At 47.7% G+C, this 22332-nt stretch overlaps 1 protein-coding gene across 1 annotated transcript in view; it reads right to left on the bottom strand.

Moving 5' to 3' along the window:
• INSC (INSC spindle orientation adaptor protein) overlaps positions 1–22332 on the bottom strand; it is a 118785-nt gene that overhangs the window by 11337 nt on the left and 85116 nt on the right. Inside the window, exons 8-10 of the mRNA XM_038569125.1 lie at positions 14109–14280; positions 9495–9673; positions 1481–1547 (exon numbers count right to left, since the gene is read on the bottom strand). Of these exons, the coding sequence (XP_038425053.1) occupies positions 1481–1547; positions 9495–9673; positions 14109–14280 (418 nt within the window). The remainder of the gene's footprint in view (positions 1–1480; positions 1548–9494; positions 9674–14108; positions 14281–22332) is intronic.

Below are 22332 nucleotides of genomic sequence, written 5' to 3'. Positions count from 1 at the left end.
CTTGTAACAAGCTCCGTCTTCATCCTCCCGGCACCCTGCGAGGTAGGTGCATTCCCATTTTGCAGATGGAAAAGCGGAAGTCATACAGCTAGTAACTGAGAGGGCCAGGATTCAAGCCCAGTCTGTTTCCAGTTTCCCTGGTGGCAACCCCCTGCCCTCTGCTGCAGTGTTTTATTGTCGATCTTACACTATGTCATGTTATCACTTTTGGGCTCCAGTTGGGCTCTCCTAGGACAAAGCCAAGGATTTCTTCATCTCTGTGTGCATTTGTTCAGTGCAATGCCAGGCATGTAGTAGGTCTCTAACTGCTGACTGAATGAGCCCATCAATAGCCCTTTGTAAACCATCAAACCCTCTACAGAGGCCAGATGTTCCAATCCCAAATCCATGGGCCTCTGGATATCCATTGCCGTTCACCACTTGAACTTAAGGCTCTGAGTGCGGACAGAAGGGGCTGCGAAGGATGCTCCTCAAGTCTCTCAGTCTCAGCTGGCTCAGGAAAGTTTTTCATTATTACCTCAACCACATGAAATTAACACAAAATGATGTCTTTCAATTAGTAATAGGGCAATGGAGGATGGGGAATGTGTGTGTTTGTTAAAACAGCAGGGGCAACCTGGGGGAAGGGGGATTAACAAGAGCAGAAGCAGCTGGCCCAGGGCTCTCAGCTCACTCGTCCTCATTAGCGTCTTGGGTTTCCGACCGGCTGCTAATTGCTCCCTTATTTCCCAGTCACAGGAAGCCCTCGCTATTCTGCGTTCCCAGCTGCAAGGTGGCAGACCTGTCCTGGCCCCTAGTAGAGGCAGAGACAGCACAGGGCCGCTCCCTGGCCCACCTCACCCCGACTCTGGTGACACCCTTGGTGCAAGGTGGGACCTGGGAGCCAGTGGGATGGCCATGTCCTCGGGTGAGGGGTCCAGGGGTCAGGCTTGCCCTGACCTGCTCCCCCACCCTCACTCCTCTTCAGATGCTTCAGCTTCCTAAGTGAGGCCAAATCCAATATGATAGGAACAACTTAAAGTCCAAATGCATCCTCCGGCAGGAAGAGATTTTTACTTTTTGGATCATAATGAAATACTCGTCTACCCTTCATCACCCTAATTAAAATAGCACCTGCTAACCCCCTCACCTCGGGTCTACCTTATACCCTGCCCTGCTTTATTTTCTGCATCCCACTATCGTCATCCGACATGCTCCATCTTCTCATTCATTGCCCCATGGAACTAAAGTCCCTCGAAAGCAAACATTTACCTATTGGCCCAGCTGTACACATAAGCGCACACACATATATACGTATATGTGTGTGTGTGTGTATATATATATATATATATACACACACACACACACCCTCACGTAATTGTGGAGACACACATGCCCACATTTCCATACCAGCACACAGCTCTTCACACAAACACAAAGGCCCATGGTCCTATATAAACCATATAATCCATGCCACGTGCACACTGCTGCAAAGACGTACCATTCTCCTGAATGATGTCAGAGGCACACTGCTCTAGGACAGACATGTTTGCCAAGATGGTCACAATCTGGAAAAGAGAATTGAGAATCTGAGAAAATGCGCACACCTGAGCCGAGCAGTGTTCTTTACAGACAGCTGAGCCAGGAGCAATGAAGCTTTCCTGTAGCCTGTGGTTCTTTCCCATGGTATTTTCTTCCATCCTTGTGGGCACCTGCCTCCCATATGTATTTCCCCAGTGACTGGCTCTCACTTGTCAGCATGTGGTGCTGGGATGGCCCCCAGGGGCCCCAGGACTCCATTGGAGAGAACAGCGTGCCTGAGTGAAGCGGGGACCCACCGCCTTTCTGCAGAAATGCAGACAGATTGGCAGACTGCTGGCTCGCCCTCCCCTGGACTGGGTGCCGCTCATCCTAGCCTCTTGCCCTGATAGTGAACCCCACCTACTTTCAGCCTGAAATTCATGGACAGCAAGGTCAAGTTAGAGAACATAAGATCAAAGGGCAGCATCACACCCCAAGTGCCATGTATTGTAAGGAACCTGGTGCGGAAGTTCTTGCTCAGCTGGCTTTGCAAGGCTGCGGTCCACAAGCCTTGCCTGTGGGTCATCTCTGAAGGGCTGTGTCTGTAGTAAAGAGATGCTGACACCAGGTGGGCAGCAAGCCTTGGCCACAACCACACGGGTTGGACAGCCAATAGCCCACCCCACCCCGACCCCTTGGCCAGGGTCAAGGCTGCAGGGAAAATGCACCACCCAGAACTGGATTAAGGAACAGGACCACCAAGAGACGGCTTACAGACCCCAAACTGTTAGGTGCCAAAACACCATTGGAAAATGTTGGAAACTTGGCACCTATTAACTCAGATACCACCCAAGACACTGCTCCCGGGGTAAATGGCAAAATGAAATCCACCCACTGCCACAGAAGCAGACAGCACCCTCGAGTGGTAAATAAAATAAAATAAATAAAATAAAATAAAATAAAATAAAATAAAATAAAATGGAAAACACTCCTTGCTGGTGCAGTCCTCCCTCTCTCTCGAAAGGGTTCCTCAGAGCTTGTGGCACATTATAACTGGAGACCATGTCCCCACCTCTGAGGCAGCAGCTGACAGTCTACCGAGCACGGCTCATGCAGCTTAAACTCTGGAACTGGATAATGCATAGTAATGTGAAGTTTGCCAAGAGAGAGTATTATCTCGATTTTAACTGGTTTGACACTGGCATATTATCCTGCATAAATAAATGCATATGATAAATCTCTTCTTCTACACAGAAAGGAAAAGCGTTGCCATATGAATAGATTATCTATCCCCGTCCCCACCGAACACACATGTTGAAAAGGGACCTGCGTTCTTTGGCGGCTGTGTGTCAGGCCCTGGTGACTCAGACCTGGTCAGGGGCCTGGCTGCGTAAGCATGCCTGGGATGGGCTGTCGGGGTGGGGGGGGGCAGAGAATCCCCCAAAAGCTTTCTCCCACAGGCAACCCTGCCCGACCAGATGTTCTATGAAGGGAGTGGAGGAGGGTTAATCCTTAGAAGTTTTTTCCTCCCCTTGGAAGACTGTGTGTAAGTGCTGAGAGGAAGGAGTTAGAGGAAATATATGGGTCAAAGACACAGTTTGAAGAAATGGAAGGAGGGATGCCTGGGTGGCTCAGTGGCTGAGCGCCTGCCTTCGGCCCAGGGCGTAATCCTGGAGTCTCGGGATCAAGGCCCCCATCGGGCTCCCTGCAGGGAGCCTGCTTCTCCCTCTGCCTGTGTCTCTGCCTCTCTCTCTCTCTCTCTGTCTCTCATGAATAAATAAAATCTTTTTCTTAAAAAATGGAAGGAATAAAATTTAAATTAAAAAGAAAGGAAAGTTCCCCAGGAGGCATAAAGTGCATCGTCCTACAAGGAAGCAAACAGGAGGCCAAGTCCAGGGCAGAGCGCAGCTCACTGGCCTCAGGCCTTGGGTGGCCCATTAGCGACAGCACGGAGCGCGGCCTCCGGCCACACGGAGCCACCACATGCCACCCTGAGCAGCCACCCTCAGCAGCTGGCCGTTCCAAAAAGGGGAGGGAGGACACGAGGAAGCGAGGCAGGAAGGACAAACTAAAACAGGAAAAGGAAACCTCTGTCTGCAGCCCCAGGTTCATTACCCACGATTATTAGCTGTGTCGGGCACAGGTAGGTCTTTGTGTCAGACTCATTTAGATCCTGTTAATGAAAATTACTTCCTCTTTGCAGAGCCTGTACCCCATGCGGTTTTCTGAGGTTCAGATGAAGTATTCAATTAAGCACAATTTGAATAAATGCCAATTACGCCCTGCTTGGAGTCCCCCTTCTGAAAGCTCCATGTGTGCGCTGTGAAGTAGCGGGAAAGGGGCATCAATACCTTTCCTTGATGTCAGGCCCAGGGATGGGATCTTAGGGACAACTGGTTTACCTTGTTGGGGACATGAAACAATGCTCTCAGGGGACAGAGTGCAAGAGCCAGGCAGACAGTTGCCCCCAGCCCAGGATCATTCATTCCTGTCTGATGACTTTTCAATGAAGTCCTATTCCTCCTGAGTGAAAGGGCACTAATCGCCCCGCAGTTATTTGGGGAGTATAGGGGGGTATCAGCCTCGAGGGAGGCCCTCGGTGAGAGGCAGTGCAGTATGATGGCTCAGCACATGGGTCAGCCTACTTCAAATATTGGCTCTAAAAAAAATAAAAATAAAAATAAAAAAATATATATATATATCGGCTCTATCATTTCTTTTCCACAGGATCTTGGCCGTGTTATTGAATTACAAACTACCACAGGCTTAGTGGCTTAAAACGACACAATTTTACCTTGCAGTTCTGGAGGTCAGAGAATCCACGTCCTTGCCCTTTCTGGTTTCTCGAGGCTGCTCCCATTACTCAGCTCTCAGCCCTTCACTCTGACCTCTGCTTCTTCACTCATGGCTCACTTTCTGACTCTGACCTTCCTACCTCATCCTCTAAGAATCCCTGTGGTAACATTAGACCCACATCAATAATCCAAGGTAATATTCCTATATCAAGACCCTTATCGTATCCACAAAATCCTTTTTGGCCATGTAAGGTAAAATCCAGGTTTTGGGGAATAGGATGTGGACCTCTTTGGAGGGTCATTATTTGGCCTACAACAGCAGATAAATAGATAATTCATAAGACGGTCACGAGCATTCAATGAGTTAATGTTTTGTCAAGCACCCAGAACATTTGGTGAATAAAATGAGTATAACTTCCTTCTGGGAAACAGAGCCTGAAAGTATCCAGAGCTTGAAAGATTATGTCAAGGAGTCCTAACCAATGCAATGCCCGCCGTTGCCAAATGCACTGTTAATGGGAGATCATTCCTGAAGGGAGACAAGATCCCAGAGCAGAAGGAGCCCTTCCCAGCAGAGAACCAAAAAAACTCTGGCTCATTACCTCTGTGGCATTTTTTTTTTTTAGATTTTATTTATTCATTCATAAGAGACATGGAGAGAGAGGCCGAGACACAGGCAGAGGGAGAAGCAGGCTCCCCACAGGGAGCCCGATGCGGAACTCGATCCCAGGACCCCAGGATCACGCCCTGAGTCAAAGGCAGACGCTCAACCGCTGAGCCACCCATGTGCCCCACCTCTGTGGCATTTTAAAATCATTTATCCTTTGGCCTCCCAAAGACTGACTGCCTTAGAAAAATTGAGGCGAATAGCAAACTGGCCAGAATAGCAGGGGACCTCCCTCATCACTGATTCAAGAAAAAAAAGGCCCCCATGTGGTAAGAAGAAAGTTGGCAAAGCCTTTTGATGTCAGCACACACACACCCGGAGAGAAAAAGGTTTGTTCCGGCGCTCGCCCAGGGCAGGTGCCCCTGGAACACTTGTCACTTGTCTGCAACAGATCCCAAGGCAGGAACCGGGCTTGTCTCACATCCTCAGCAACATTTGCCTGTGATCACACTCTGACTCTCTCTCTCTCTCTCTCTCTCTCTCTGTCCCTTTCATTTTCTACATCATACACTAACACTTTCTATATTGTGGACTAGGAAGACCATCCCTTATAAAAAAAAAAATCAAGTGAGGATTATTCTGCACAGAAGCAGGTGTATGACAGAAAATCTAAGACGCATTTAATGAAAAGTTATGATTGCTTCTATGCTGTGCAGTAATTAGGACAGAAAGGCCAACATTTCATATGACTGCAATTAGAATTACTCTTTAATTGCTAGATGGAGTATTTAGATGTCTACCATCTCCAGGTTAACTCCCTGAAAGCTAGCGCAAGGGTGTCGACAGCCAGGGAGAGCAGCCCGCAAAATCTCTTTCAGCCTCTAGGGGGAGCACAGTGCCCTTCTCTCTCTCTCTCTCTCTCTCTCTCTTCTCTGTCTCTCTGTCTCTCTCTGTCTCTGTCTCTCTCCCTCCTACCATCTTCCCTCCACTTCACTTTTTTTTTCCTTCCAAAAAACCAAAAGAGTCAAGACAAGGAATGGGTCTGAAGCAGGAGGGGCAGGAGGGGCCTCAGGGAGGAAGGATGTGGTCTCTCTGAACAACACTTTCTTCCCCAAGGCCAGGGAGGCGAGGCAGTGCCCGGGAAGGTGCAGCCTCTGCTGCTCTCTGCTGAGCCCCTCACTCCATCTGCTAGGAGTGGTCAGGGGTCTGGAAGCGGGGGGCTGGGGGCCGGCCAGGCAGGGACAACAGGAGCGCGCCTGCCTAGGCCTGGGACAAGCACACCGCCCCACGCTCGGCCACTCGGATCGTCTGGGCCCAGCCTGCCTCCTCACTACCAGAGAAGCCAGACAGGAGGAGGACTGGGGTTTGGGCTCAGGAGAGAGAGCCACACAGGCCGCACCAGGCGCCTGGGATGTAGGTCCCAGGCTGTGGGGGAACTAGGCCAGAGGACTGTCCCCGGGGATTGCATCGAGGTTGGGGTGTGCGCCTCCCAGAACCAGGGACCACGTGCTCTGCGCTTCGGAAACTAACCCTTGGCTCTGTAGGAGGAGCTTCTGGAGCAGGTCAGGACTGGGTGTTGCGATCCTGGCTTTACAGGCTTTATCAACACCTCCCACCTCCCACCCCCAACACACACACACAACGTGCATACACCCCCACACCCAGCCTGGAACGACACATGCATTGCCTCACTCCGTACTACACTCCCCACCACCACATCCCCTCCACGTCTGGCCCCACCTTCCTGCCCCAAAGCTGACAGTCCCTGTCACTGACCCATCCCAGTCCCTGGTTCTACCACAGACCGCAGCCCCATTCATTACTGAGTATCCACCTTGCTTCTAACTACTTTATGAGCAATCTGTCATCCCATCATCATCGTCGTCCCGACGACCCTAGGACAGAGGGAATAGATGGTCCCCATTACACGACCGAGGAGACGTGTGGCTCCAAGTTAAGCGATTTGTCTAAGGTCACACAGCTAGAAAACGGCAGAGCCAGGATTTGAAGTCGGGTCTGTCTGAACCCAAAGCCTGTGCTGTTTCTCCTCCATCATGGGCATCACATAGGTATATAAAAGGGTTTGGGGGCAGCCGGGGTGGCCCAGCAGTTTAGCACCACCTTCGGCCCAGGACCTGATCCTGGAGACCCAGGATGGAGTCCCACGTCGGGTTCCCTGCATGGAGCCTGCCTCTCCCTCTGCCTGTGTCTCTGCCTCCCTCTCTCTCTGTGTCTCTCACGAATAAATAAATGAAATCTTTAAAAAAAATAAAGAAATAAAAAAATAAAAGGGTTTTGTAAGGATTAGAGGATTAGAGGGCTTGGCAACGTGAGTCAAAATTATACTCCCTACTAACTGGCATTTCTGATAATGGACTCCTGATGGTGATATTCACGGTGAGTTTTCAGAAATGCCACAAAACCTGAACATTCTAAAATACCAAGCAGGCAATGTGTTTTGTTTTGTTTTGTTTTGTTCCATGGGAAGCATATAGCAGTACCTTCACCTCTAAGAAAGCAATTATTTCTGAAGGCGAAAAGAAGTCACGCTCGGTGAAAGCTTCTGTTGTGGCCTGGACAAGATCCCTGGGTCCCGGTCACCCTAGGGTGTCACCCTGGGAGGGTGCTGGGAGGCTGTAAGGTGGGGGAGCACAGACCCCCGGCGGCCCTCACCCCTGTCCACACCCCAGAGGTGCTGTGCAGACAAGGTAGGCGCGGCAATGAGGGTTTTTGTTAGACAAAGTAAGGGAACTGGGCTTGCTGGGGTGACAGGGGTGCTCATCGAGATGTCCATGCGGAGGTGGACAAAATAGAGCTCCAAGACCCAGCGGCTCTGCACAGCCCTGGCGTCACTGGCAGATGCATTACCGGAAGCCTCACGGCATTTAATTCCCTAAGTGTTTCAGGGGGCGGTGAGCACTTCAGAGCCTAATTCATCTTCGTTGTCTTCATTACAGAGAGCTCTGTGATCACTTTAATCCTCCCCCTGCCACAGGAAAGAGCCATTTGTTTCCTTAATGGGTGCGCTTTCACTAGCTAAGTGGTTGCTCTGAGTCACGGCAGTAGGTGGGCAGAAGGTGAAGCTGTCCTGAGGATGTGGGGGGCTGGAGGGGGGAGGATTGGTCGTGCCTGGCCCAGACTTGGGGGGGTAGGGAAGACCTAGGAGCCCGGAGAGGGAAGGAGGGAGGGGGGGGATGATGGGGTCGGGATTGGGGGATGTGAGGAGAGGGGCAGGAAAACTCTGAGCTCCAGATTCAGAAGGAGCAGCCACCTGCATAGAGTTTGACCCCATTCTCCCTGGGCCCTGACCCCCCCACCCCTCCGTCTGAGGAATCCACAAGGTTTCAGAAGGGGGCCAGTCACTTCTCATGATAAAGGAGGGTCTCTGCACACAGAGCTACAGGATGCCTGGGCTGGAAGAGACAAGCCCGTATCACGACCTGGAGGTTCCCCACCCAGGGCCATGGGCCACACATTCAATGCCACACGTCTGCATTCATTCAGTTAGTTAGTTATTTCAACTTAGTGAAGTATGTTGTATTGAACCCCATTTGCAGGGGAGAAAAGTGAGGCTCAGAGTGAATTGCCCCGAGGTACATGATTCGAATAGCAGAGGAGCTTCTTCCCCCCACCCTACCCCAGAGGAATCAACCACATGAAATAACTAGAAACGAATAAATATCACTAGGAAAGTCAACACCGCACTGTGAGGTGTGGCCTCCAGGAAAAGGAGGTGATGCCAGGTGACTGGAGCCATCAGGGAAGGCTTTCCAGAAGTTTCTGGGGTAGGAATCAAACGGGAAGCTGTGGCAGCTTCAACTAGGTGTTGAGGCTGGGAGAAACAGAGACTGGAGCTAAGAGGTAGGCAGGGATGACTTGGGTGGGAAGCTGGGGGATCATCTAATGGGGGGGATCATCAGCTGGGGCACCCGATGGAATTCACAGACGCCTAAAACCCACCGGATTGACCACCCCCACCCCTTGGTAGGGAAATGGGAGGCTGAGTATATAGCAGCAGTGGGACAGGATAGATTTCTGTAACCTCAGAGCTCAAGGCTCTGAAAAGCCCCTCATTCAATGTTTTTTGAACACGTTTAACAATAAAATCCCTTTATATGTGGAGCTGTATGTGGAGCTCAAATATACAAAAACATTGAGAGTGATAGAGGGGTTGAGGTCCTGAATGAAGGCTCTGCTCTGCAGAGGCAGAGAAGGGAAGAACCTCTCTGCAGGGAGGGAACAAGCCAGACAGGCCGCAATGAGACTGGGATGCAGAATTCCAGAGGCGGACCAGGGACACCTGGGGTGTCTGCCTTCTGGCCAGACCTTCTGCACTGATGTGGACAGAGATTGAGGAAGGCCCTAGAATGCCTGGCATGGAGGAGTGGGGCAGAGAGTGGGCTCATGAAGATGCTCCAAGGCCAACGACGTATGTTGAGAACATTTTCCTTTACCTAGAATGTGACTCACAGGATGGACTGCGTGCTGGCATTCCATGTGGTCTCCCTCTCCTCCAGAACCTTCGCCCTGGCCTCCTGACCTCTGTCTTTATGGCTACAGGCTCTGTGTCTGCTCCCCTCTGAGCCGCTCACCTGATCCCGGGTGTAAGGCGTATCCACTCTCTGCTTGTCACTGCAAGCTTCCAGGAGGACCCGGATGGCATTCAGCTGTAGAAGCATCTCGCAGGCCATCGTGTCAAAGAAGGTGATGTTGGCCAGGGCCGCAGAAGCCAGCAGGAAGACCTCCCCAGACGAGGCCTCTTGGCACAGTTCTGGATGGTGAAGAGGAGGAAATCAGCCTCCCTGCCAGTGCTCTCCTATCAGTTATCTCACTTGACTCCCGCAATTGCCCTGGGAGAAAGTCTGGGCAGCTGTTATGATGCCCATTTCACAGATGAGGAAAGCAGTTGCCAGAGACGGAAATTTATCTGTCTACATAAGTAGCAGAGCTGGGATTTGAATCCTGGTGTAGAATTTCTATTTCCTCCTGTATCCGTTTAGTCCTTTACCGAGAGAACACTACGTGTCAGGCACTGCTGGTGTCTTGGCATGGCGCGGTGAACACACAGATCAGGGCTGTGCCCCTGTTAAGTTTATGTCCTAGCAGTAGGTGAGAGAAAATGAGCTTTTTAAAAATTAATAAGATTATTGTTGCACATTCCAATGTGAGGGAGAAAACAAACAAGTGCTAAGACAGGGAATAACTCAAGGCCTGGCGGGGTGCATACGGAAGATCTCCCTAGGAATGTGACAGCTGAAACTTTAAGGAGAAAATGGGGCAGTCATGAGAATACTTGGGGATCAATATGTTCCAGACCAAAGGAACAGCAGCATGTGCAAAGGCCCTGAAGCACAGAAGAGCTCCTGGTCCGTCTGTATCTCCAGCAATGTACATTAGACTGCTCCTGAATTTGCCTTAAGAAATTTGCCTTTCTTAAGAAAGAAGCTGAAGTTAAAACCTATGACTCTACCTTTCCAGCAGCCATCAGCAGAGCTTCAGGACCTCCTCTGGTCCCAGGATAAGGGTCATATGACTGCGGAAAAGTCCTACACCAAGCCCTTGGATGGTAGGCTCTTTCTTTCTGATCCTAGTGGCCATAACCCAGACCTAACCAGAGTCCCCCACTTACCATCTCTAAATGATGAATCTGATGGGCCTTTACAGAGGAGAGAACTTCCCCCAAACCCTGTAATCCTCCACCATTTAGCCCATGTTCCCATGAGCTCCACTTGACCCAGAATGGACTCCTGCCTCGGCAGGAGGTGTGCTGGCCACCCATTCTAGTGGGCCGAACTTCTGACCCTCAGCACCAACTTGAGCATCATTCAAGGTGCTTCCTGGGTCCAGGTCCTCTCCTAGTGACAACATCTCTATGAAAACACAGAGAGAGGAAACCACACTTCAGGAAAACACCTGCAGGAAGAGTTGGGCCATGTGCAATCCTGATCCCTAATCCTGGCTCCCAGACAAACAATCTGTACTTCCAGCTTCTAACATTGAAGCTGGCATGTCTTGGGCCTTTGAGTGAATGCAGTTACTGGCCCTACCTAAACGGGGATGGAAAATAATATTAGTTGGGCCACCTGCTGTGTGCCTTGCTCTGCGTCATTAAATTCTGAGCACCCTTAAAGTAGAAGATGATCGCCTCCATTTGCAGACGTAGAAGCCAAGGCTTAGGGAAGCTAGTGGTAGCAGAAACACTCCCATATACTCTGCGTGAGGCACTGCTATACATATTTGACCCCTGAAGCTATTCCATCCTTACTACAGCCCAACTTTCTACCACAATTTCATAGCTGTAGAACTGAAGATTCAAATATTAAGAAATTTTCCCAAAATTGAGGCATCGAGGAGTATGCAGACTCAACCCCAGGCCTACCTAATCCTGGTCCCCATTCTTTCTGTGTCCCTGGCTGCCTCTTGTCCCTAAGCCTCTTTGACTTTTCCCAGTGGCACTCCTACAGATTTCGGTGTCAGGCCTACCAGGGAGGCAGGGGCTGTCCCTGGGGAGCACTGTGCCCCTCAGCCCAGGTGGGACCAACTAAGCAACTCAGCATCTTGATCTAAGCTGCCAGGGCAGGGCAGCAGATTCCCCCAGGAACTAAGAATTCTCTCTCTGATGGTTCTATTCCAATGGCTGCCCCCTCCTCTAATCTTTGGGAACCCCTGGGGACAAGCCAACCTCTTCCAGGCCACCTCCCTATACCCAAAGTTTGGAGTGAAACCACAGGAGTCACTGGCCCACTTTGCCGTAAAGATTTCTTCTAGATCCAAACACCCACACTAATTCTCATGCAGTCACGGTTGCCGCCAACGCAGCAATTATTAACACAACCACCTAAGTGCCTTTTAATTTGGGTGCACATTTATTTAAACTACAGTCTGAGTCACCTGGGATGCGTTAGGAAGATTAAATTGAGGATTCCAGTGACTCATTTATAAATGTTTCCAGGGAATAGCAAGAAATTGGAGGGCTATTTCCCACCAAAGAACAGAGCCCTGGCGTCCAGCCCAGAAAATATATCCCATCTGCTGACTCTCAGAGCAGACTCTACAATGTATCTTCATAAGGAGAAAATAAATAGAGAGGCTCCTCTTCTTCAGGGAGAAATCCAACCCCGGGCAAAGAAGTAGAGATGGAGATACGGTAATAGGGAAAAACGTGTTTCGATTATATAGATTTCGGTATGTTGATTTGTTTCAAATTTTTGCTATCACTTATGCATTGGGAGATTTTCTACAAAACTTCGGATTTTTGTCTTATCTTTAAAAATTGGCCTTTCTGGGCAACCCAGGTGGCTCAGCAGTTTAGCACCTGCCTTCAGCCCAGGGTGTGATCCTGGAGACCTGGGATCGAGTCCCACGTCAGGCTCCCTGTGTGGATCCTGCTTCTCCCTCTGCCTGTGTCTCTGCCTCTCTCTCTCTCTCTCTCTGTCTCTCATGAATAAATAAAAAATAAAAATCTTTTAAAAATAAAAATAAAAATTGGCCTTTCAAAAAATTTAAAAAATAAAAATTGGCTTTTCTTACACGGCTATGATCAACGGGAGATTAATAGTGACCAACCTCCCTTTTGTCAGGGCTTTTCAGTTTCCTACAGGGTTCAAATTTTCTTCTTTTCTTCTCCCATCTGGCCCTCTTCAATCATTTATGTATCCTGCCTGGCACTAGTGGAGGACTGACCATGAGCTTCCTGGCATAAGTGAATCCTTACTCGGTTATGTTGCCTTGAGAAGGTTCCTCAACCTCTCCTGGCCTACGTTTCTTTTCCTATTGAGTAAGCACTGAACTTTCTGGTCTTTTGAGTTCCCTCCAGCCAAGATCTTCAACAGTTGGCTTCTGTGTTTTGTCAACTTTGAAGAAACGTGGATGTTGGCGAATTGATGTATCTCAGCCTGGCTTGTGGGTGCCACTGCCCCAATGACCAGAATCAGCCATAAAACCAATTTAACTGATGACTCCTATGTTCAAGGTCCTTGCAGAGCATACAATTCTAGAGCTAGAAGGACTCAAAAGAAATGGCTCCAACCTCATGTTTTCTGTATTAGGAAAACTGTGAAGTAGCCCCACACAGGATTGCTGGTCAACAGCTCTTTGTTAAATGGATGAATGAAAAGACAAAAGCTCACACTCGAATGTTCTGACTCCTAGTCTAGTTTCTGTGCTGCCCCTACATTTGTGCTATGCCAAATCTTCCCAGCCTTGGTTTGAGAATTCCAAGAGTGAATGCTAAATTTTCTGATGAGAACAACTTTCATTCCGTTTCAATCAGACATGGATATGGAGACTGTGGCAGAGGTAAGGATAGAAGTAGAAACACATATCCTTGCCAGGACTTATAGAAGAAAGGATGTGGTTGGCAAAACAAGTCTCCTGAGGGTTTTATCCAGACAAGTACCAGCTTTGGCAGTTGCAAAAGAAAGCTGGAGGGAGAGAATATTCTAGATTGCAGACTATGATTCTCCAGTCGGGAGTACATAAGTCTGAATAGGAAAACTTAGAAGAGGGCAGCCCGGATGAGTGGTTTAGCGCCGCCTTCAGCCCAGGGCGTGATCCTGGAGACCCAGGATTGAGTCCCATGTCAGGCTCCCTGCATGGAGCCTGCTTCTCCCTGTCTGTGCCTCTGCCTCTCTCTCTCTCTCTCTGTCTCTCATGAATAAATAAACAAAATCTTAAAAAAAAAAAAAAAAGGAGAACCTAGAAGAGTCACAGCTTTCAAGGCCCCACGATGTAGGTGCAGTGGGGGCTTGCAGGTGGCAGGCTGGTGTGGACCAGTGCTTGCTGAGAAGCTGTTTGCCCCATCATTCTGTGCATTCATTGGCTGCAATAGTCTGAGACTTCAGAGACAGAGCCTACCAGAGTCTCTCTGGCCAAGGATCTAAACCTCAAAATTCAAGGTCCTCTACTTCCCCATGGGCTTGTCCCGGTCTCTATTCAGAAAGGCCAGTTAGTCCCAATGTGATCTCAACTCAAAGAACTCAGCTGCATGCATTTCAATCAGAGACTTGGCAACAAAGTTCTTTAAAGCCTGACTCTAATACTTTAACTGTGGGATTTCAGCTAGCGTGACATCAGTGTGGGAGCTACATGGGGTGCAGTGTGTGTGGGTGTGTGGAGGGGGGAGGAAGGCCTCCTTGGCCCTTCTTGAAGACAACTGTGACAAGTCCCACTCACGCAGCAGTCCCCTCCCGCCCAGGGTGACTCACTGATGAGAGCTGTCACGATTTCTTCCATGCTTTCCAGAAAGCTGCCGAGGTGCTGAGTAAAGGGCAGGTGTGGGGAGGTGACCTGGGCAACCACAGCCGCAGCTTCAGCCCGTGTGGCCTCTGGGTGGCTGTCATCGGTCAGGATGTCGGCCAAGCATAGAACACCGTCCACCTGCAGGGGAGAGAGGGCATGGCCCTGTATGTCCTGGGAGAGCACCACTGCTCATGACAGTAAGGAGACAGACACAAGCCCCCTATAGGGTCCAGCCTAGATTCCCAAAACAGCCCAGGACACTGTGTGGAGCCAGGGACAACCCTGGTGGCAAGACCCCAAAAATGACCCCAAACCTGGCATCAGAAGACGTGTCCTTTGGCTCCAGCAGAGACCAGGGACCTTTCCTGGGCTTCTTAGAGTGCAAGCATCAAGCCAAGTGCCCAGGGCTAGCCCCTGACCATCCACTACAGCAAAACACAGTGTAAAGAACAGTCACTTAGAATCCCCACATCCCCGAGCTCCAACCCTGGCACCCTCTTACTTGAACCGTATGACTTGGCCTCCATCACTTAGCCTGTCCAAGACTGTATCCTCATCCACCAACAGGGTGTTGGGGGTTAAGGTGATGAAGCAGGTGATGCGGATCCAGGAAGACAAATGTTGGCTCCCTCCTCCCTTCCTCGGGTTAGCGCTAGGCTGAGCTCAACATCCTTCCCTCCCCATCCCGTCTTCCACCACCCTCCCCACTAGAAAGAGGGCTGCTTCCCTAAAAGCTTGCTCTCTCTGCCTAACCAGAGAGGAATGAACCTGGGCGTGGTGGGATGGGAATGCCAGAAAAAGACTTCAGTTTCCCAGTTCTGCCCCAATCAGACTTACTCATGGCACAATAATAGCTTCTACTTATCAAGTGCTCACTATGTGCCAGCCAAACTTTCAAATGCCGTACATATACCATTAACTCCTTGTAATGATCCTCTGAGGCCAGTATTATCGGTATCCCCATTTTACAGATGAAGAAACTGAGACACAGAAGGATTCATTGACTTGCCACAAATCACAAATTTAAAAAAGTAGTTGGTTTGGAATTTGAACCCAAATTGTGTAGCTTCAAAGCCCATGGTTTCTATCAGGACATTATACTGCCTCCTGAGAAGTGACACCTGAACCTCAACCTCCACCTCCATCAGGGGTCACTAGATGAGGCTTTCTGGAGAATGGCAGGGGAGGGATGGTGGGTAGTAACTTATCAGTTAGCTCAGCTGGGTCCCTGCGGCTCCTTAGATGCCCCAGGCCACCAGCCTGCCTGAGGACCCTGTCACCAAGCACCAAGAAGTCCTTCCCCTGTTGGGGTGGGGGGCAGGGACGAGACCAGGGAAGAACCAGGGAGAGGTGAAGTGAGGAGACACCTGTGCCTCTGCTCCCCACACCTGCCCACACCGGCTCCTGTCCCTACACCCTTACTTCCTGCCACTCAGCTCAAGCAGCTCTCCAGAGGTCAGTGTTTCTCTTGACTAATCACCACCACTGACTTCTGGGCCTCCCTTAAATGGCTCTTGGGAGCTGTAAGGTCCATTAGCTGTAAAAGCCTTTGGCAATCTCAGACTCAAAAGGAGACGAATATGGGAACAGGAGCTGGAGGAGCTGTCCGCAATAAAACTCACCTGGATGTGCCTAATTAAAAAAGAGCAAACAGCAGCCAGGCAGCTGCGGGCAGGACTGGATTCATGCCAGATGTCTGACTAACAGGCCTTCAGAGAAGAGCCTCGCTTGGGCCCAGGTAAGGAAAGGGGGCTGCTCTGGGCCTGGAAACAGGAAGCAGCCCTATTGCCAGCCTGCCAACATAAGAAACCTCTTAGACCTGTCGGATTTTTATCCCTTTCCCCCTTCCAGCATTATCCAAGGCTATAGCTAAGGGTCACAAGTATCTGGTCTCCTCAATCTGACCTTGGATGCAAATGGAATTGTATTCTCAAACCCGGTTTGAGAGAAGAGAGGAAGAAGATAATATCATAAAGCTCCCTGTATGCAGTTTTTGATCTCAAAGCTCTGCCTTTCCCTGTTGGATGGGCCACTACCCTGAATTTTGTGCTATTATTCCCTGTTTCTTTAGAGATTTATTGCATGTGTATAGCTTTTCAAGGTTTTGAACTTGACATAAATGGTATCATGGTGTGTACAGCACTTTGCTCTTTCCCCCCAGTCAGTTTGGGAAACTCCTAAGGTCTATTTTCACTGCTGTGTGGTATCTCACTGTATAAACCAACTGTTATTCATTTATATATTCTCCTGTCGATGGTCATTTGAGTCATTCCTCGGTTTTTGCTATAATATGCAGTACTTCTATAAATGTTCTTCCAAGCGTCTTCTGGTGCATACATGTCAGATTCTCTAGGGGTCTCAATCAAGGAGTGGAATTACTAACTCATAGAGCCTGCACATCTTTAATTCTACTAGTGTTGCCACGTTGTTTTGCAGAACAGCTGTAGCAGTTTATATCCCTATCAGCAGTGTATAAACTCAACTCCATACTCTTGCCAACATTTGGTACTGTCAGATTCTAAAGTTTTGGCACTTTGGTGGAGGTGTAAAATTTTTATTTTAATATGTATGTCTCGACTTTCTACCATGAAGCTCAGAGTCCTTTCATGTTTTCATTTTAGTATGATTAGGTCTGGTTCTGATTTTGGGTTTTGCCATTTGGACTTTTTCTCCGAATGGCCTGTTCATGTGTTTTGCTCATTTTTCTATTTGGTAGATTGTCACAGTGGGTCAATTTCTTGGGCCTTTGTGTCTGATGCTTCTGATCTGCCACTTAGCCTGCTGTCAGCAAGATGCCACTAGCCCAAGTTGATTTCCCTATGCATCACCATCTCAGCAGCTCCAACCCAGCCAGCTCACTGCAGTGGGAGGCCCTGAAGGGGACCACACCACTGGACTCCAAGCTTCCCAGTGCATGAACTAGTTCCTGTAGCATCAGAACATGCACAGGCTCTAAAGTCACACCTACCTGGATCTGAATCCAGCTTCTGCATCTTACTAGCTGCACAATTTTTGTACTTATTTTGAGTCTTTATGTATAAGTGGGGGTAAAAATACCCACCTCCGAGGATGTTGGAATTTAACAAAGATAATGCATGTATAATACCTGCCACATGGTGGTGCCATCATCCCACCTCTTCTGCATCTGATGCTTGCAGCTATCTAGATCTGGGGCCCAGAGTCCTACTCACTTTTCTATAGGCTCCTCTGGGACTGACACTCCGCTGGGAACCTCAGCCCTTCGTGTTAGGGCCCACAGGCTTTCCTACTTGTTTGGACATCTCAACTCATGCAGCCCAGAACTAGAACTTTTAAAAGGAGAGTGACTCCTATTTCAATTCCTGACCAGCACCAATAAGATGAATAACTACAATAGCTCGGAAGAGAACAAAGAGAAAAGTAGCACAATCCCTGCATCTCTTTATAGCTCATCAAACATTAATTGTGCACCTACCTTGTGATGGGCACTGAACTAGGCACTGGTACAAAGATGAATCAGGAATAAATAAGAAATGGAGAAGCAAAGACAGGCACATAGAGAAATAAAAGATGAAGGAGGGAGAATGAAAGAGAGAGAGATCATATATTTAAGAAGGATTTGGGGACTTGTCTGGTGCAGATCCCAGCCTCCCTGTCCCTCTCTGACTTGGCCTCTATAACACCTCTCCCTGCTGGGAACCCTCTCCAACTTGGTGCTCTCTCCTGCCTGGGACTCTATGACATTGTAGGGGCTCATCTCCGCCCTAACTACCACTTATCATTTGCTCCTTTAGTCTGTCTTTTGCATCCACCTAAAGTAGCTTACACCAGGCTCCCCCAACAGCCCACTTTGTACCATCTCAGTCAATAGCACCTAAGTCAAGTGGCCTCAGTGACTCACTAGGATGACCCCAAACCTAGCTCTCCAGCTCTGACCTTCTTTCCTGATATCCACATATACATTTCCAACCTGCCACTGAATCTTTTTATGTTTAACTCCAAAATTAATTTGCCTAGATATTCCACAGGGACCTCAAACCCAGTTCACCTAAAGCTTGGATGGTCTTCTGTGAACACATGCCTGCCTCCCTCAGACAGAATGTCTCTGTCCTCCCAGCTGCCATACCACTCCGATCTGATCACAACTAGAGCACTTATGGTGTCAGGTTGCTCTCATAGGTTTGTATGTCTACCCTGCACTAGATGTGAGCTGCTCTGGACAGCTCCTGTACTGAATCATCTCTAGTCTCCAGCACCCAACTGAAGCCTGACACATGGCAGTTAACACAGCAGGCTGAATGACAAAGAGACAGAGGCCTGGGGAAGGAAAGAGATCACCAAGGCCATGAAGCACATTAGTGCCAGGGCCAGGACTCCCACCCTGGTCTCCTCATTCTTTGCCCTGTGCTCCTCTGGACAGCCTCTGGGAAGGGCAGTAAAGGGAGAAGTTAGTGAAAGGGTCAGGTCAAAGAGAGTTGCTTAACTTAGCTCGTATGATGGGCCCAGGAGTGACCCAGCCTGAGGCCAGCTTCTTCAAACACTAGTCTCATTTCTGGAAAGTCTCCATCCTCAAACCACCCCCTTCCTATCCCTGGACATAAACTTAATGATGCCAGGAGAACAATCTAATCAAAGCACTTTCACATCCCTAAAGAAATTGCTGTTGGAAGCACTTATATGTAATTAGCTTTTACATGGAAAAGGATGGGCCTGGGCCCAAGGCCAAGCTTTCCTCATGGGAGAGCATGCAAGTGGTGATGAGGATGGTCTAGCCTGGTCATCCCCTGGGAAGCAGGGCTGCTGCACCTGGAGTCTGGACATAGAGGGAGCTGGAGAATGCTGGGATTCTCCCTGAGGGGTGTTTGAAGGAGGATAAAACCCATGCAGTTGAGGAACCCAAAATATACAGTAAATATCACATCATATTTAGAAGCAACATTCTCTTACTAGTTATTAGAGAAGCATCACTGGTACCTTTTATGCAAATATCTCAAGAAACGGGGCTAGTCCATAAAGACCCATCAGATATACCGGTGCTGGGCTACTATTCTCCAGTTCTGTTCTGCATGTTTAGTTTTTAGGGAAAGGCAGAAGGGTTGTTGGTTGCTGGGTTGTAACAGTTAAACAGAATCACCCAAATATGGTGGTAACTAGCCACAGGAGAGGGAGTGTGATCTAAAGATCTCCAAATTTCCTCCTTCACCTTTCTGTCCACTCAGACACCTAAAGTCTGTAGGGGGGAAAAAAAGACAAGTTGGGACTACAAAGCAGGTGGGATTCTGCTCATGTGACCAGACAGGGCAAATCTGTTTGCCCAGGGTATATTTTGCCCAGAGAAAATTCAATCATAGAGAGGGAAACAAAGGTCATGTCCAAGAAAGCAAAGACAAGTATAGAGCAAGGGTCAGGGCACAGCATTAGGTGTGATAAATGAATCCATCCCTCAGAAGCAAGATCTGAATGTGGAATATAAGCCAGATCACAGCACAGAATCTGTGAACAATGTAAACAGTTAAAGGCTCACTTTACAAAATGAGGTATTTGTTTTAAGGAGTGTTGGTAGAGCTGACAATTTAGTAGAAAGCAACAGAAGGTAAAACAGGCCTCCAGGAGGATAATATGATCCTCCTCCCAAAGGAACATATCCCAGACAGCGCTCAACCTCCTTTACTATTTCAAACAAGAATCTCTGATTAAAAGCTAAGTGTCAAAATGGATAAAACAATTATTAATATGTAATAGGGAATGGGACAGTGGATGAAAGGGATTATATAACCAGTTTGGAAAGCAAGTCAGTGAGGTAGAGAGAGGTGAAATATTGCAGTGGAGGGAAATCAGGGATTGCATTCCTTTACTTTACTGACAAAAAATCATTTCAGACGATTTTCCTTAAGGTGGACTGTCAAACGGATGCAAAATGAAGGCATTTGAGGGTAGAAGGAGTGGAGTTTGTGAGAAGGTATCAAAAGGCCAGTAAAAACAAGTTCACTTCCCTTTGGGTTAGGGTTAGCATGCCTGAGCTGATGTAAAAACATTAAGTTTTCAAGCAAAGCACTGCGGGGCACAGCTCAGGCGGGAATTGTACTAAAAGTACTTCTAGATCTTAGCCTGGTTCTCAGATGATTAGAATCATCTGGGAAATTTTTAAGCTACCAATGCCTAGGTTTTACCACCAGAGAATCTGATTTCATTGATTCAAGGTGATGTCTTGGTATCAATATTTTTAAAGGCTCCTCAAATAATTCCAATGGGGATCCTAGGTGGAGCACCACTGTTCCAGAGGCACCTGTGGTTTTGTAGAAGCTGCATAATTTTAGGAGAGAGAAAAGTCTGGCTTCACAATTCAGCTCTGCTACTTGCTGACTTGGTGAAATGAACTAGTTACTCATCTTCTCTGAGCTTGTTATCTAATCCTTGAAATGATACTGATATCATGGTTAATAATGAAATCGTTAATGAAATATTGAAAGGATTCCTCCCAAATCAGAAACAAGACAGATATCTATTATCACCACTCCTATTTCGCATTTTACAGTGGCCCTAGCCAACGAAATAAGACAAGAAAAAGAAATAAAAAGATAAAATCATCAGAAAAGAGGAAGCAGAGCTGTAATAATTTACAGATCCCATGACTGTGTACATCTGCACACAATCCAAGTCTATTTAAAATCCAAAAGACTCAGTATACCATTATATTCAAACTTGTATTTTCGGGGTGCCTGGGTGGCTCAGTCAGTTGAGCGCCTGCCTTTGGCTCGGGTTGTGATCCCAGGGTCCTGGGATCAGACCCCACATTGGGCTCCCTGCTCAGCGGGGGAATCTGTTTCACTCTCTCACTCCCCCTGCTCATGATCTCTCACACTTGTTCTCACTCTCAAATAAATAAATAAAATCTTAAAAAAAAAAAAAAAAAACCAAAATTGTATTTTCTATGTATCGGCAACTTAGGGAAAAAAAGGAATTCTAAAATAGCACTTAATTACCATAAAAACATATCCAGAATTAAGTCTAAAAAAGATGTGCAAGATGTTGACACTGAAAACTCAAGATATAGCTGAGAGAAATTAAAAGCAGTCTGCATAAATAGAGGTGCGGTACATTTATTGATTGGAACACCCTATACTGTTTAAGATGTCAATTATCCTAAAATTTATTTATAAATTCAAAGAAATCCCATCAAAATCTTAGCAGGAGTTTCTGTGGAAATTAACAAGTGGATTTTAAAATGTACATAGAAAGGCAAAGAACTTAGAATTACAAAGATAATATTAAGGAAGAACAAAGTTGGAGGATTTATACTACCAAATGTCAAAGTTTCTTATAGACTACAGAGACTCAGTGTCATATTGGCACAAGGATTGACAAAAGGACTTATGGAATACAAAAGGAAAAAAAACCCTCCAGAAACAGACTCATGCATATATCATCACTTTACCAATAACAAAGGCACCACTTTCATCACAAAATGATGAAAGGTAGTCTTTTTGGCAAACAGCACTGGCTCAGTTGGATATCATATGGAAAACACTGAACCTCAAATACCATTAAAAAATTAATTTAAAATGTATCATAGACCTAAATGTGGAGTGTAAAACAATAAAGCTCCTAGAAGAAAATATAGACGATCTTCATGTTTTGGGGGTAAACAAACATTTCTTAAATGGACAAGAGAAGCACCAGCTACAAAAGACTAGATCAACAAACTGGACTTTATCTCTGTTAAGCATTTCTATTCATCAGAAGACACCACTAAGAGAATGAAAAAGCAGCCCACGGGCTGAGAATGTATATTCTCAATACATATAACCTGACAAAGGATTCATATGTCGAATATTTTTTTCCAAGTTTATAATTCAAGTACAAAAACACAACAAGGTCACTTTTCTTTTTCTTTCTTTCTTTCTTTTTTTTTTTTAATGTGTAAAAGTCTTGGACAGACATTTCACAGCTGATAGCCAAAGGGTTGATAAGGATGTGGAAAAATGTTCCAAATCATTGCTCATCAGGAGAATGACAGTGAAAACCATCATGCGAGGTCCCTCTATACCTGAGCAGCTCATAATCGGGGCACTCACTGCAGGCCCAGCTATTGCAAAGCTGCAAACTGCCCCAGACCTCTGAAGCAGCCCAAAGGAGAATGAAACACTCCTTTTGGAAACTTTGTGCGTTCCTCTGTCTTCCCGTCTCCCCTCCCTCCCTCCCTCATGCTTG

This window comes from Canis lupus, chromosome 21, assembly GCF_011100685.1.
Source record: "Canis lupus familiaris isolate Mischka breed German Shepherd chromosome 21, alternate assembly UU_Cfam_GSD_1.0, whole genome shotgun sequence".
NCBI lineage: Eukaryota > Metazoa > Chordata > Mammalia > Carnivora > Canidae > Canis > Canis lupus.
Note: the sequence above shows the minus strand (reverse complement) of the source record. Positions and strands in the feature narration are given on the sequence as shown.